Raw genomic sequence first — 15,310 nt, forward strand, 5'->3', positions numbered from 1 at the left:
ATAGTTTGTTAAACCCAGCAGAGCTGAACCAATGGGTGGCTCAGTCCCCAGAAATGAAAATTATAGAGTACGATGTGGTACTTCACCACTTCACAACAGTTGTACAAACTTGTGTTTTTTTTTGTTGCAATGTTGAGACATGCTTCCGTATAAGTGGTTAACAGATGACATTTTAAAATAACAGTGCTGAGACTACATAGAAGAGATGCACTTTTGTAAAACACACACACACACACACGTACTCTAGACTTTAATTTTGAAATGAAAGGTTTTGGCCTCTATTTTCCTGAAGAAATTGGAAGTTTCATCTTTAATGATAATCAAATAATAGTCATAATTTTCAAACCACTTATTGTTCAAACATGAAAAAATGAAAACTGACGTGGCATGCATATATTTAAGGTTGCAATATATAGATCATGTGACATCATTTTTTTCATATTTTGATATATTTTCTGTACCTCAGACCATGAATACCAATAGACAGTGAATTGGCTTACAAAATATAATGTAATGGCAGCATTGGCACCTGGTGAAAGGGTCATGTGACCTGGGATGCTTGGCACAGGAGTTTCTAATGTCCTGGATCTCCAGTGCACACTGCTGAACTGGATACCCCAACTCTACTGCATGATCAAAAAGCCTTACTTGTCTCTCTTAGCACAATTACCTGGTACCTGCAAATCTGGATGCCGCCATGGCCTCAGATCTTCTTCTCTGCATAGCAGTGGCTCCAGGTTACTTTCAGACCATCCGTACAGTACATTTCCATACACATTCTTTACATGACTTAAACATTAAAAATACATGCATATAAAATATATTATAAATAAACCATATAATCATGGACTATAATAATGCTTTTAAAAGTAGAAAATGAACACTGTACATTGACAGTTCTGCCATACCATCTCTATGGGCACTTTCTGCCAGTCATGGTGTGCGATTTTTTCATTTTAATTTTTTCCAGGGCTTTGGGCATCTAGAGTTTGGACGTGCAGAAATATAGCAAAGTGCCCCACGCTTGCATCAACATTCATGCTAAAGTTTAGATTAAATTAAGCGCCTATGCTCAGCTCAATGACACATGCCCACTTTCAGCACATGGCAATAAACAAAAAAAAAAACAAGCAAACTGCAATGGACACCTGGTTGTAAGTGCATGTGTATACACGCAAACAATCAATCCATTAGATTGGCATTACAAATGCATTTGTGTCTATTTACAGCAGGTATACAGTACACGCATTACGCCATGTCCTTTTTCTAGCCTGCATTCGGTGACGCACGCTGATCTCTGAACCCTGTCCCTGTCCCACAGTTTTGGAATCACAGTTTATAGACCACGGGCAACCCTGCTCACCCTCCCTCCCGCTACTCAAACAAACACGGGAGAGATGACCGACCGGCGATTACGACGAACGAACGGTCGCGGAAATGGCCGTCTGCGAAAGCAAAACTGAGCTCGAAACACACGGTCGCGTCAGGCGGAGTGTGACAGTGCGTGTAAACACAAGAGGGGGGAAAGCTCGCCAACCCAAACACGTTCTATTTACGCCATCCCGCTACGTAAAATAAAGACGTGTTTATTATAAGTCAGGCCTCGCTTGTTTATGTTGTTTCAAGGGAAACTCCTCGGCGAGGACTCGGTGCCAAACGCGTCACAGCGAAGGGAAAATCAGCAGCAGCAGCAGCAGCAGCACGTGTGACAGGTGGGCTGTTGTTGCGTTGAAAAATCCTGCTACTTGCGCACGTGCACATTTTGTAACGATTCCCAATCAACACTAAGTGCACACTGCAGTAAATGGCATTGCTGCTATTGGAAATATTCATTTAATCAACCCATTGTCCAGCAAATAAAATCTGACATGGTAATTATGGAATTTCTTTTGCCCAATTTAACTTCTAGAGAACAACAGTTCCTAAACACAAATGGCAGTACTGAACTTACTGAAATCATCTTCTAGATATCAGAAGAAATGGTAACATGATTTAAAAAAAAACAGAAATTATTACTACTACTGTAGGACTTGCACGAGACATAATATCATGGCAGTAAGTGAAAGAAATGATGAAGTGAACAGCATTATATTGACTGGGCAAGTGTGGTCTTGAAATGGAAGGGAGGAACTCAGTGATGGTCATGACGCATGCTATCTTGAAATGACGCAAACCCAGTCACACAACTAGTATCCCGCACAGGATTATAATGGATCTCATCCATTCCCAGTTCGTCAGTACAAACACAAATTAAGAGTTCATTCTCTAAGCCTTGCTGGAAGTCTAGTATCTGGAAGTTTACAGTGTGAGAACGATAAGCATAGTTGTTTTCCTGTCACGTGATCACAGAACTGATGGCGTAACTCTGGGGTAGGAGAGGACAATCGGTTCCAAACACTCAGCTTTTGCTCAGTAATCTGGTGCCTTTTCGGAGTCATTTCCCAATGTCTGCTTCGATGAGCAAACATTCGCCCTTCCTTCATTGCAATGCATTATGCTGATGTGCACTGAAGAGGGGCATTTTCCTCTTGTGATAAAGGGTTCTTAAGGTGTTCTAAAGATTCCCAGAGACTTAACCGTTCGCGTTTAGGAATCCCTGGCATTCAGCTGTTTGGTGGGTGGGGGAGGGGGAAGGGGGGGATAGAATGCAAAATAAAAAAACTGAAAAATACTGGAACGCAGGTGCTGACTTGATCCAGCAGGAGTTCAGTGGTCAAAATTCATTCTGACTCCTCAAAAGTCTTAATAGTTAATCTTAACGTTAAGCGTCAGACTCCACGACCTGCGCTCAGTCCAACGTGACGTGAGCTGGACAGTGGTGCCGCGGGCAACTTGGGTCGTCGTGGTCACTGCTGTTCGCGACCCTCACCCCAAAGCCCGGTCTGGGGCGGGGGTCAGCGCCAGGGGTCCGAACGATGCCGGAGGTTGTATTCCTGCAGCTCGATCTGGTCCTTGATCTGGTTGATCAGTATTTGAGACAGAAGCATTCCTACAAGCTGCCACCAGAGGGAGCACAAAGCAGAAAAGAACACGTCACATTCTGAAGATAACGAAGATTCATTAGATTAAATTTTTTTTCTTGGGGGGGAGTAGTCATGACATTTTAATGGAAAGCGTGCTGATGGGCTGCTGGGTGGCTTGTCCTGTTAAGGCACTCTTACACTGCATGGATGGGCCCCACAGTCTGGTATTTAAAAAAACTACAATGATGACAGGTTACAAAGGACAAGGTTCATTTAATTGTAAAGCCTAAAATATAGAAATTTATGAAATCTGAAAATACTGTGTAAATAGAGCATTCTTAAAAGGGGAAGAGAAGTCCCCCCCTAGCCCACATTCCAACAGGGACCCCCTTGTAACCCCGCTGTAATGGGACAGAGTTTAGGGTGCAGCGCAACCCTATTTGGGACACGGCCGGGGGGAGACCCACCTGCGGGATGGCGAGGCCCAGGGCGACGCCGCCCAGGAGGAAGAGGTTACTGTGGATCCAGTTGACCAGCGTGTCGATGCAGCCGCTGGTGTGGATGAAAACCCCCGCGTGCACGTAGTCCAGCTCCTGCATGCCCTGACCGCACATGGTGTTTATGACCTTCTGCAGGAGGCGCCGGGAAAAACACACACCTTTTTACTCACCTGCGCCAGACGTGAATCTACAACGCAACTTATACAGGCAAGCTGCCACGGCAATGATTCAAATGTTGGATCAAGCTAGTTATAAAAATAAACAAGTTATAAAGGCAAGGTGTGTAGATTTTGTTCCAACCATTATTCTGGTTTTATTTCATGACTAGTTGTTAATCAGCATAATCAAGATCAACACTGATTATGTCCTCTTTGGACCAGAGTAAAGTGAGTAAGTTTGACATATGTGCTTGATACAAAAATGTTTTATCAAGCATATGGCTAGAAAAATTCAATAGATAGAAGCTGACATGAAATTCCAAAACAGACAGGCTGGACCATACGTCTGCAGTGAGCGCTTTCGCTAAATCACTGCCACCTGCTGGTAAAAATAAGAATCGCAGCAAGGGCCAGAGAAGTACAGGAATGTGTAGAGGACAGTTGGAGAGGCAGTGACAGAGAGACTGATGAGGCAGCCCATACCCCGTCTTTAGACTGCAGGCAGCAGGAATATGGCACGGAGCAGCGCTCTCTGCTGGGATTTTCGCTTGAGCAGTTGAAGTACATGTTCTGAGACCAATCGGTATAGGAGACCCCCCCACAACAGCTGAACTGAGGAAACAAGCACCCCAGTGTTACTGCAGGGGTGGGGATCCAGGACATCTCCAAACATTACATTTTTGTTTTTCCAAATTATGGGAAATCAATATAACAATGCATCATAAAAGTATTAAAACAACTAAAGTATAAGAAGGTACCAAAAACAATAATTGTTACAGTGCATTCAGGTATATATGCATGAAGGTAGAAATATCCTTGTGCACAACACAAAATAAAATAAACAATTTCCCTGATGATAAGGCCACAGTCATTGTATAATATTGGCTTGTTTTGCTTGAGACAGTGCAGTCGAAAAAGCCACTGTTTGCGGCACTGGCTTTAGAAATGTACGGAGTTCACAGTGGCATCCTGGCAGGACTCCCCGTTATAAATCCACCCTTACACGGGGACTTCAGCCGTGAACAGGACATGGCTGGAGCACCCGTACCTCTTTTTGACCGAAATCAATGAGGTTCTGCAGGTCCAGGTCATTCCTGTAGTGAAGAATGGCACTGTTGATAATCTCGGTCACTTTACCCCGTGCCTGTAAGAGGGGAAAAGACCCAATCAGCACACAGCTCCCCGCTTTCTCCTTCTCCCCCTGATGATACTCATGACATTTTTCATTTTCAAGTATTGGTGGAGAAGATGCCCATATCCACAGTGACTTGTATGTTCCCCACATCAACCAGTCATGCAGCTGGACGACAAATTTGGTTAAGCACCTTCGCTCAAAGGTAAAACAGCGGTGGGATTTGAACCTGCATCCTGTGAACTCATGGACAGCTATGCCCCTCAGCAGTCCAACAACAAAACCTACATTGCTATTGCCATCACAACAAACTCTGACTATAAAAAAAAACAAAAACAACAATGCTGTGCTTTTTGGACCAGCTATAGAAGTGACACTGTAATTATATTATCCATATTTATTATGGATGGGGGGAAATTCTCATGCAATCTGCAGCAATGGCATAATTCTAAACAAAGCCAAAGTGCTGAGCTGCTCTGTAATCCCAGAAAATGTTAGTGACAACTTTGAGTAAACACTCTGGATTGCAACAGCAGACTCTCTGCCTGAGTACGGACTTCTGCTTTCCATCTTCTCGCAAGAAAAAAATAAATAAGTGTGAGAAGGGAGTTTAAACACAGTGCTGCTGCTTACAGTATCTACACAACTACTGAACATGACTGGGAGGCAGAGAGGAGGAAGGGAGAGGAGAGGTGGCTCTCTCTGTAAAATAAAACTAAATGCAGAGAAAATGGCAGGAGCTGACCCTCAAAATCCCAGCAAGGATAACTGGATTAAATTATTTTCTACTGCGATGTGCTGGAAGAGCCTGTGTGTGTGTGTGTGTGTGTGTGTGTGTGTGTATGTGTAAACAGCAGTGGTAAGGGCAGGGGCAGAGAAAGCGGTAAATAAGGACATCAGCAGTGAAGGAGTTAGAACTGCAGCCAACACAAAACTGAGAGGTTAAGAAAACAGAAAATTAATTCAGGAAGTTTTAAACAGAGTCTAGGATTGGGCAGGTGTCTGGAAACCTAAGTTAAACTTTTTCAAGTTGCCATTATCATTGCCCACGGGTAGATTGCTATCAAAGTTAAACATAAGGGCGAAACAGTTTAAGGCAGGATTATTTTATTGCACCAGAACAAGAGGGCAGATGTGTATAAAAGTTAAGGTTCAATTTCACAGTGAAACTAGGAAGTGCAGGTACATGCTAATTCAGGTATTTACTAGTTAATCAATCTACCTAAGATATGCATTAGAACCAATGGCCCTTAGGACCATACGACACACCTGGATGGACTAAATATCCTGCTGTCACCTTTAAATGTTCTGGTTTGCTATTGATCTTAGCACTACAATGACAATAAAACAGGAGTTTGCCCAGGAATAGTTATCCTTTGTGTAACTACATGCCACTGGCAGCAGGGGGCGTCAGAGACAAACCCAAATGCTTTCACTTCCCTTGTTTCCTGTGACAAGTGGGTTCCTGCCCAACAAACTAATTCACAGGATTCCTGTGAGTTTAGTTCAATTAAAGTCAGACTGAAGACACAAGCTGCACTGCTTTAAAAAAAAAGGCTAACAAAAAAAGGCTAACAATTTGTGTATACTGCTGGACAGAACAAGTGGTTTGTAAACTGCCTCAGCCGGGAGACCATCGTGAGCACAGCCAAAGTAAACCAGAGTTTACAACAGAGTCAGCTGATATACACAGGACATTAATTAACCAGGCCAAGCCTGTGGAGAGCAGACCGGCCTGGTTAGCCCTGATTAAACGTTCACTAATGGGGGTATGTGCAGGTGCCTAGCTTTCCGCTCATCTTCTGAAGGCAGAGGGAAGCCGCAGCTGCAGCTATGTTTATAATGACTATTTACTCCTCTTGTTTGAGGGATTTAAACGACGTCTGGCAGCCGAGTGTGCGAGAGTTCTGACAGCACCCTGAGCACCACCACTTCCACTTTCACTGCGGTGAAAGGCCAGAGCAGAGAGAGTCACATGGAGAATATAGCATAGTATAGTGTAGTATAGTATAGTGTAGGATAGCATAACATAGCATAGTATAGTGTATTATAGTATTTAATAGCTCATTTAATATTTTTAAAGGAAATTAAGTTAACTTTAAAAGAAATTAATTTAAGAGAGACAGACACAGAGAGAGCGAGAGACAAAGACCGAGAGAGAGAAAGAGACAGAGAGAGACAGAGAGAGGGAGAGAGAGAGAGAGAGAGAGATACAGCTGTATAGCTGGGGTGTGATTGGGAGCAGTGCAGCTCTGTCCTGATGAAGTGCACTCCAGTACCTTGTCGGAGAAGATGAACCCGAGGATGCCTGCAGCCAGCTGCAGGAGGAAGATGATTATCAGGCAGATGCAGAACTGTGGGGAGAGGGGGGGAGGAGACAGGTAGTGGGAATTGAGAAAGACCAACTCCAAGACGAGATGCAAGAATAATAACGCTCAAGTTCCACGATCGATAAAAAATGGCAATACATCAGGAAAAATAAAAGAAAAACAAAATTGAAACCATTTTGGGCGGAGGCCGACTGACCGTCTGTAGAAGGCAGATGTTTTCGCGCAGCGATCCGACACACCCACAGAAGGTGATGAGGAACATCAGCACCCCCGCGACCATCAGCAGGATGGCGGGGTCCACAGACAGGTAGGACAGGGCTGCTTCTGTAAAAACAAATACCACAGACAGGTAAGGCCAGGTCCACAGACAGGTAAGGACAGAGCCACAGACAGGTAAGGACAGGGCCACAGACAGGTAAGGACAGGGCCACAGACATGTGAGGACAGGGCCGCTTCTGTAAAAACAACCAGCACAGACAGGTAAGGACAGGGCTGCTTCTGTGAAAACCACCACCACAGACAGGGATGGGGGGTGTACAGCCACTTGGGGGGGGTCAACCAGCAGCCCTCATAATTATTAATTTTACATTTATTATTTAGCTTTTTTAGGCCCATTTAATATATTTCTCTCCCAACCTGGGGAGGTACCCAGTGGAATAAAGCTCTACCTCTGTAGGCTACAGGATGTACTACCCTTCTGGACTATTCGGAAGCTCCAAAGAGGCGTATATAAGGCATGTGTTCACAAGATATGTTGCTTCAAGACACACCCTACGAGCAGTCAATGCTCAAACTCAGCCTCGGGCGACGGGATAATGGTTCAAGACATCTTTCTGGAATTTCATGAGGAATTTCCTTTCTTCACGTAAACTGTTTTTGGCTTGCCCCAAAGAAAATTAGAAAAAAAAAAAACACTGTGCAAATCAAGTCAAGTAAGAGGAAGCTTTAAATACCCACCGGCATGCTTCATTACCCTCGCATAAATGCCGATTGACACCATCACCAATGAAATCACCTGGAAGGACAAAGATAGAGAGAGAGAGGATGAGAGACAGATTTGAGAAAGATAAGAAGATTCCATTTTCATTTAATGCTTTTTTTTCCCCCCTCAGAGTTTTCAGAGAGAAGGGGAAAATATTATTATAAATACTCAGTTTTCAGGTTCATATGCAAGATAATTTTCTGACCGATCTCGCAAAGTAACGTATGTGTTGACTTGACCTAACAGATGTGTAACTGAACTCCCCCCTCCGTGGGGGGGGGACTGGAGCACACGCCCACATCGGCTCCAGCGGAGGAATGCGTCCATTTTTAAAAAACGTGCCGAATCCTGCCCGTGCGCAGGGCTGCGCAGGGCGGCAGCCGGACGTGCGAAGACAGCACGCGCTGCAGTCGAACCGGTCCCACCCACCACACCCCGCCCCCATCCCGGGGGGGGTGTGTTTAAATCACAGAACTACGAAAGGAAACGCGTGTAAACACAGGTAGTACGCACGCAGGCCCACGCCTATCCGCTACGTGATATCAAGGTCCCTTGGGGGGGGGGCAGCGGCGTAGCACGGTGGTTAGGGAACTGGACTTGCAACTCCAAGGTTTCAGGCAGCAGGCCCCCCCAGGAGGGGCACAGCTGTTCTACCTTTCCAAGGTAAGGTAAGGTAAGGTACTTAACCTGAATAACTTCAGTAAAATAGCCAGCTGTATAAATGAAGTGCAAATAAAATGACTGTAAGCTGAGCACAAGATAAGATAAATACCTGTGATATTCTACTTTACTGGACTGACTCATTTCCCAATTCCAGGGAAATGTTGTTGCTGTACACCAGGGGCCCACAACTCTGCTCCTTGATGAGACACTGGGTCTGCTGGTTAACGCACATTCATGGTTAATGCCCTTAATTGATCCATAAACTAAAAACTACTTATAGGTTATAGAATAAACTCACCTCACCAAGTACTTCTAAATTGGATTGCTGATTTTAAGGTGAAAACAAAAACTAGCAGAACCTGTTGCTCTTTCCTTAATCAGGGTCGGCGACCCTTGACCCTCTGTCCTTGTACACTTCCTTTCTCGCGCACGTCACGTGCACCGCACTGCATCTTTCACACGCTCGCACCCCGTCCTCAGACTCCACCGCGCAAGGCCCACTCCCGTACCCCTCCAAAACACAACACAGGCCCTCTCAGCCCCTACACAGGTGTTCGGTTTCTGCCTAGCAACAGCAGGGGGCCGCAAGGGAAATCCAACACCCGATATCCGTGAATGAAGGCTCGCATTTAGCCAGACAAAAGCGGCGAGATACATTTCAGGAGACGGCTTTACCACAGAGACCTGCCGGGCAGACACTCAAAAAGCACTCTGGTCTCAGCACTGTATGTGCTGCTGGTCTCTTTCAGGAAAAGGGAGTGCATGTTTGCGTTCCGATAGCAGAACCCACTCTTCAAATGTCAGTATGTAGGCCACCAGAATGAAGATCAAATAAAATGGCATTTATGAATTCCCAGGTGTGTTTGTGTTTCCCGCCCAACCACAGTTTTTTGTTGTGTGGTGCTCCAAGTGCATGATGGGATATTATTTTGGTTCAATGATTTACAATGTAAAACAATGCTACGTAGTGAATAGGGTAGCACAGCACCTGCATAAGAGAGCCACACCTGGGCAACACATCCAGCAGGTGAGCTCCCACATCCATTACTGAGGCGATTATCAACATTAACAATGCAAAAAAATAATTTACCATAAAAATACATTTTCCCAGTATACCTGCCTGCATTTCTGGGAACAGTGCTCCCGAGAGATATTTACATTTCACTGTCATGCTACACAGCTCTTCTGGTTCAGAACTATGTCAAAGGACACATTCTCCGCATTGCAGAAGAGGCTTGAAGTTTTAAAATCACTGCATTCTCTGCAGCTTTCAACATGCATGCAATACAAGTAGGCCACGAGCTCCTAGAAGATTAGATCTTAGTCACCACAGAAAAGTAACACTGTTCGGCAGCTGCATTTGCGAGGGAAAAACAAAACACAGCCGAAGGAAATAGCGTTGTACTGTGGCATTCGTTTTTTTTCGCCACATGAGAAAAGTCAGCGACTGTATTTGTAACATATCTTGAAACAAGTGTGCTTATTTAGAGCCAGGTTGTCCTTATCCGTATCCAACCAGCTAAAAGCAAAACTGACCCTAGATCAGCAATGAGTGCAGATTTACGGCCAGGGTGTCCTTGTCCGTATCCAACCAACTAAAAACAAAACTGACCCTAGATCAGCAGTTCAGTGATAAGGGCTGTGGCCATCTGAGTCATTAAAGACCACATCACAAAGGGAAAGGCGTTTCAGCTCTGGTGTCCTGGCCCAGTTCCCAATCAGTCACACACATCCCCTAGTTTCGCTGGCTATAATAAATAACTGCTCTACAGCTGAAGTGCAGGCAGCGATCTGGCATGAAATGGCCATTGCCCATCAGCCAGGGGGGCCATATATCAGTGGATATATCCCCACATCATGGGGGACATATCAGTGGATATATCACTGCATCACTGGGGCCATATATCTGCAGATATATCAGTAAATCGTGGGGGGTATTTATCAGTGGATACATCACTAAATCATGGGAGCTATATATCAGTGGATATATCACTAAATCATGGGGTTTATATATGAGCTGAGATTTACCTACACCGTGGGGGATATACATCAGTGGATATATCCCTACATTGTTAAACACAGAACCTAATAACTTCACAATAAAAAAGCTGAAATATGCCATGAATTGATTGTCAAACCACTGTACAGGAGATCATTGCACAATTAATTTTGACAAGGTGTAAAATCCACCACGGAATGTACAACTATTATGGTGAGCATTTGTGGACACTGAAATATTTACTTATGATATGAAAGCAAGTAACTGTACTTTTATTATTGTACCTGTAAATAGTACTGCAAGTTTTTTTTAGAAAGCATCAGTCAAACACACACAACGCTGTGCACCCCACCCCCCCACATTCCCTTTAGGAACTTAGACTGAATGTGTTCCAGCCCTACAGAGCACAGGCAACAGTAACTGTTGTTTGGGGATTTCAATAAGAAATCTCTTTTAAAAAAAAAAAAGGTTTTCATGTTCCCATGGCACCTGACATTCTAGAAAAATGCCAAGAGTAAATACTGTGTACAGATGGATAATTTTCAATCCCTGCTTTGTTGTAGCTTAACCGAGGGGTCCACTGCCGTTGTAGGATTTTGAATAGGCTACATTGAGGTGGACAAGCCAGGCCCAGCCATACAAGAAAATAAAAGCCAGTTCTGCTTCCTGCAGTGTTAAACTCTTTAATGCTGTACTTGTGACTATGGTCAACCCGCCAAAACCAGAGGAATGGATCCTCATTCCATCATAGCAAATGAGAAAATGGATGCAACGGCACTTTGAATCAAAACATACATGCTCTCTCCTGCCCAAAACTATTTCGAATCTTGTTTCCAGGATACACCCTCAACCTTACAGACAGCCTATGCACGCACTCAACATGCGGCCACAATCCTAACAAAAACTAGAAAATGTCATATAACTCCTGTCCTCCCACCACTAGCTGCCAATATAAGCTAGAGCTGACTCCTAAGTACTTCTTTTAACATAAAGCCTTGCATGGATTGGCACCATTCTATCTCTCTGACTTTACAACACCACAGAACGACTGACTTTACCCTAACACTTTGAGAGTCTCTGTCTCTACTACGAGACCAGACAAGCTGTTCCACACATCGACAACTCTGGGTGTAAATAAACCCTACCCGGTATTCATGCGAAATTTGCCTTTAGCGGACTACCACATACACCCCATTTGATTGGCAGAAGGGTGTAGAGGAGCGTTCTTGTAGAAGGTGTATTTGCAGAAGGATCTTTCTCTCTCAGTGTTTGTGCCTTAGGAAAAAAATAGGAGTATTTTATAATTATGCATGACATGGCAACATTTGAAAGAATGTGGTGCATTAATGGGGGGGGGGGGGGGGCTGCTTGTGGGCTGTCGAGATTGAGGTATGTTTAGGTTGACTGTGGTGGTTGGGCATTAATTCCCTCCATGTCTCCCAGCTGAAAGCCTGGGCTGGCCAGCCCTGTTCCTGGTGATCTGCCATCCTCTAGGTTTTCAATTCAACCCTGATTTCACACACCTGATTCTACTATTTATCAGCTCCTTGAAAACCTATAGGACGGTTGATCTCCAGGTGCAGGGTTGGGCAGTCCTGCAGTAAGGTTATGAAACTGCACTTTCTGTTCCTTTTTTTCTTTTTAGAAATATTTCTTTCCACTGTTGGACGGTAAAACATGCCAAATATTTGTTTTATCAACTCTGAACATAAGTCAATGTTTTCATAAATGTATAAGTATGACATATTGGCCTATACAGCTAACACAATTTAAAATGGCCTGTCAGGAGACAAACGTGTTTTCCCTTTCACTCACACTAGAGCGCGTACACCATTCAATGTTAGCGAAAATAAATGTGTAACAAAAGACCTTGGACTGTGTCCACTTCACTCAGGTTTAACTTAACTTTGTGAACCCAGAAGTTTTCTGAAAGGGGGTAACCAACTGCGTCGTGGAGACGAAATCGCAGTACTTCTAACAATGAATGTGGTCGTGGGGGTATGAACAGAATATTTAAAAACGCATTTACTCAGCACACATCAAACGGTCAAAACAAAGGGGAGAAACAAGAAGAGATGGAGCCAGTGGCTTACAAAGCGCAGAATTACACTATCAGCATATGAATTAATAAAACTTCGGCTGCTTAGCAACAGCGGGGTTCATAAAGCGGGGTTCGAACGTAACACGTCATTTAGACCACAGTGTGTTTAGCCCCACAAAAAAATGAAATAACCACCTCAGTTCATGCGGAATGAACTTTTACACCTGTGTTTCCCACATTAAAAGCTACCTCCTAAGTAAAAAGGCACACTCCAATTCGTTTTCATTTGAAAGAAATATGAAATTAAACTCACAAAATAGGCTTCAGGTTTCACGGACGTCCATAAATTGACATTACAAGGCAAAATAAACGATGCAATCCACTTCACGTGATTAAGGTGAACGCCTCTACACATGCACATTTAAACCCACCACTCATTTTAATTTAGAAAGACAGCATTTATCTTTACGTAGGTTAGTCTATACTATCTTATATCTTACATTCAATGTAATCGTTGCTAATGATGGCATCACATGTAGCAGTACCGAGATGGAAAGCGTTTACGCCACAATTATGGCGATAAATTAATGTTATTCATAAAACCAAAAGTCAAGCTAAAACTCTATGAACCCTTTTCCGAAACCCTTAAGAAATCGGAGCGTAAACACATTTCAGTGTACCAAATATTATTCAACGAAACTAGGTTAGATCTTTCACACTGACCACAACTACAGCCTAAACTGTACTAATGTTTATCACAGATTTTTTGAGCGAAGCACAGAAACATCCTCTACTGGGTAAAATATTTATACATTGTATGCTTTGTGTTGACGTTCGAGAAGCTCCTGTAAATTAACAGGACCGCAAGTATGCAGCCTAGAATGGCTAAACTTGGAGCTGGTCACAGCTGTCCGGAAACTTCTCAACAGCGCCTCATACAAAAAGACCGTGTCTGACCAATTCAGTGCAATCTTTTGAGATGGTTCTAAAATAAGTTCCCGGCAGTTTTTACGATGAAAAGGAAATGTATTGAACGGAGCGATTTGCTTGCGCAGCAAAGGATCCTTCTTTTTGGCATAAGAACATACTAGTTGTAGGCTAAGTTCGACGACAGTATATATATCTTGAGTTAAGCATGCAACATCAACAAAACTTTATAAAACTTACCCAAAATATCATGTTAAAAAGAAAAAGCAAGTATTTTACAACACGACTGACAAAGCTAAATTCCTCATCCGACGTCGAGCGTCCTCTTTCCCCCATGTTTGACAGTTTCTATCTGTAGGCTAGCAAAGGGAACGTAGGTCCTGTCGGTCTACAGCTACTTTTTCAGTATTTGTCTTCAACGTAGAGCGATCAACACATTCCAGGGGTTTCAGAATACCGGTAGGATACGTCCGCACCAATTCCGCATACAGGTGACCGAGTTGAATGATTTATATTGAGGGGAAAAAGAAGCAAATTAAAAGAAAATCGGATAATCGGACGTGCAAAAGAGTAATGTAATGACATGTTTCACTTGCTTCCTTGTTCTTTCAAATGTAGCTCAAATTGTCTACAGTTGCAGTATAAAGTAGACGCCCTCTGTGTTACCCCTGATTTAGAGTAGCGAAAGTTTTTTATTCACGAACATCAAATCAGCGGAGGCATTGCGCGGCTACGCCAATTTGCATAGTGCATGGATTCGCAATTCTTAAGATAGGTGTCAGTTGTTTGGCCAAGCAGTTGTTATACTGATCGGTGGATCTGCGCAGCTCTTGCAGTGAACTGACTCACGCGTAACAATTTCTCGTTATTAGTTAACATGTGGGCGTATTTTTTCCTGCGGAGTGTAGCCGCTGTTTACACATGTAAGTTATTTTAAGGTAAGGCGAACCTGAGTGCTACAAATATCTGTGTAAACCATATAATTTAACTGGATGTTCACCTGTATGCTTGATTTTGCGAAATTAGTCACAGCTCTCAGGTGTTTCGATTTGATGGTGCTGCTCGTTTAAAAGGAACTGAAAACGGGACTATTAATAAAACTTCGGCTGCTTAGCAACAGCGGGGTTCATAAAGCGGGGTTCGAACGTAACACGTCATTTAGACCACAGTGTGTTTAGCCCCACAAAAAAATGAAATAACCACCTCAGTTCATACGGAATGGATGAGAACTTTTACACCTGTGTTTCCCACATTAAAAGCTACCTCCTAAGTAAAAAGGCACACTCCAATTCGTTTTCATTTGAAAGAAATATGAAATGAAACTCACAAAATAGGCTTTAGGTTTCACGGACGTCCATAAATTGACATTACAAGGCAAAAAAAAAAACGATGCAATCCACTTCACGTGATTAAGGTGAACGCCTCTACACATGCACATTTAAACCCACCACTCATTTTAATTTAGAAAGACAGCATTTATCTTTACGCAGGTTAGTCTATACTATCTTATATCTTACATTCAATGTAATCGTTGCTAATGATGGCATCACACGTAGCAGTACCGAGATGGAAAGCGTTTACGCCACAATTATGGCGATAAATTCATGTTATTCAT

General features: G+C 43.4%; 1 protein-coding gene across 3 annotated transcripts; it reads right to left on the reverse strand.

Annotated features, from left to right (window-relative positions):
• Window positions 1–281: 281 nt before the first annotated feature.
• tspan33a (tetraspanin 33a) lies at window positions 282–14,387 on the reverse strand. 3 transcript variants are annotated; one of them, XM_064344866.1, is made up of 8 exons: window positions 13,936–14,387; window positions 8,041–8,098; window positions 7,280–7,407; window positions 7,033–7,107; window positions 4,670–4,765; window positions 4,105–4,233; window positions 3,431–3,592; window positions 282–2,996 (listed from the first exon to the last, which is right to left on the reverse strand). In XM_064344866.1, exons 1-8 carry the CDS (start codon window positions 14,029–14,031, stop codon window positions 2,895–2,897), a joined length of 846 nt encoding a protein of 281 aa, XP_064200936.1. In that variant the 5' UTR covers window positions 14,032–14,387; the 3' UTR covers window positions 282–2,894. The 3 variants fall into 3 exon arrangements, with proteins under 3 accessions (XP_064200936.1, XP_064200935.1, XP_064200937.1); XM_064344865.1 differs by lacking the exon at window positions 13,936–14,387 and adding an exon at window positions 13,082–13,103; XM_064344867.1 differs by lacking the exon at window positions 13,936–14,387 and adding an exon at window positions 8,838–8,946.
• Between the last annotated feature and the right edge of the window lie 923 nt (window positions 14,388–15,310).

Source organism: Anguilla rostrata, chromosome 7, assembly GCF_018555375.3.
Source record: "Anguilla rostrata isolate EN2019 chromosome 7, ASM1855537v3, whole genome shotgun sequence".
NCBI classification, from domain to species: Eukaryota; Metazoa; Chordata; class Actinopteri; order Anguilliformes; family Anguillidae; genus Anguilla; species Anguilla rostrata.

Excerpts from the sequence above, each read along its gene's own strand:
- tspan33a (XM_064344866.1), bottom strand. The coding sequence starts at position 14,031 with ATGGGGGAAAGAGGACGCTCGACGTCGGATGAGGAATTTAGCTTTGTC. Across the intron at positions 7,108-7,279 it reads ACATCTGCCTTCTACAGACG|TTCTGCATCTGCCTGATAAT; the intron begins GTCAGTCGGCCT and ends CTCTCCCCACAG. Across the intron at positions 2,997-3,430 it reads TGGGCCTCGCCATCCCGCAG|CTTGTAGGAATGCTTCTGTC; the intron begins GTGGGTCTCCCC and ends CTCTGGTGGCAG.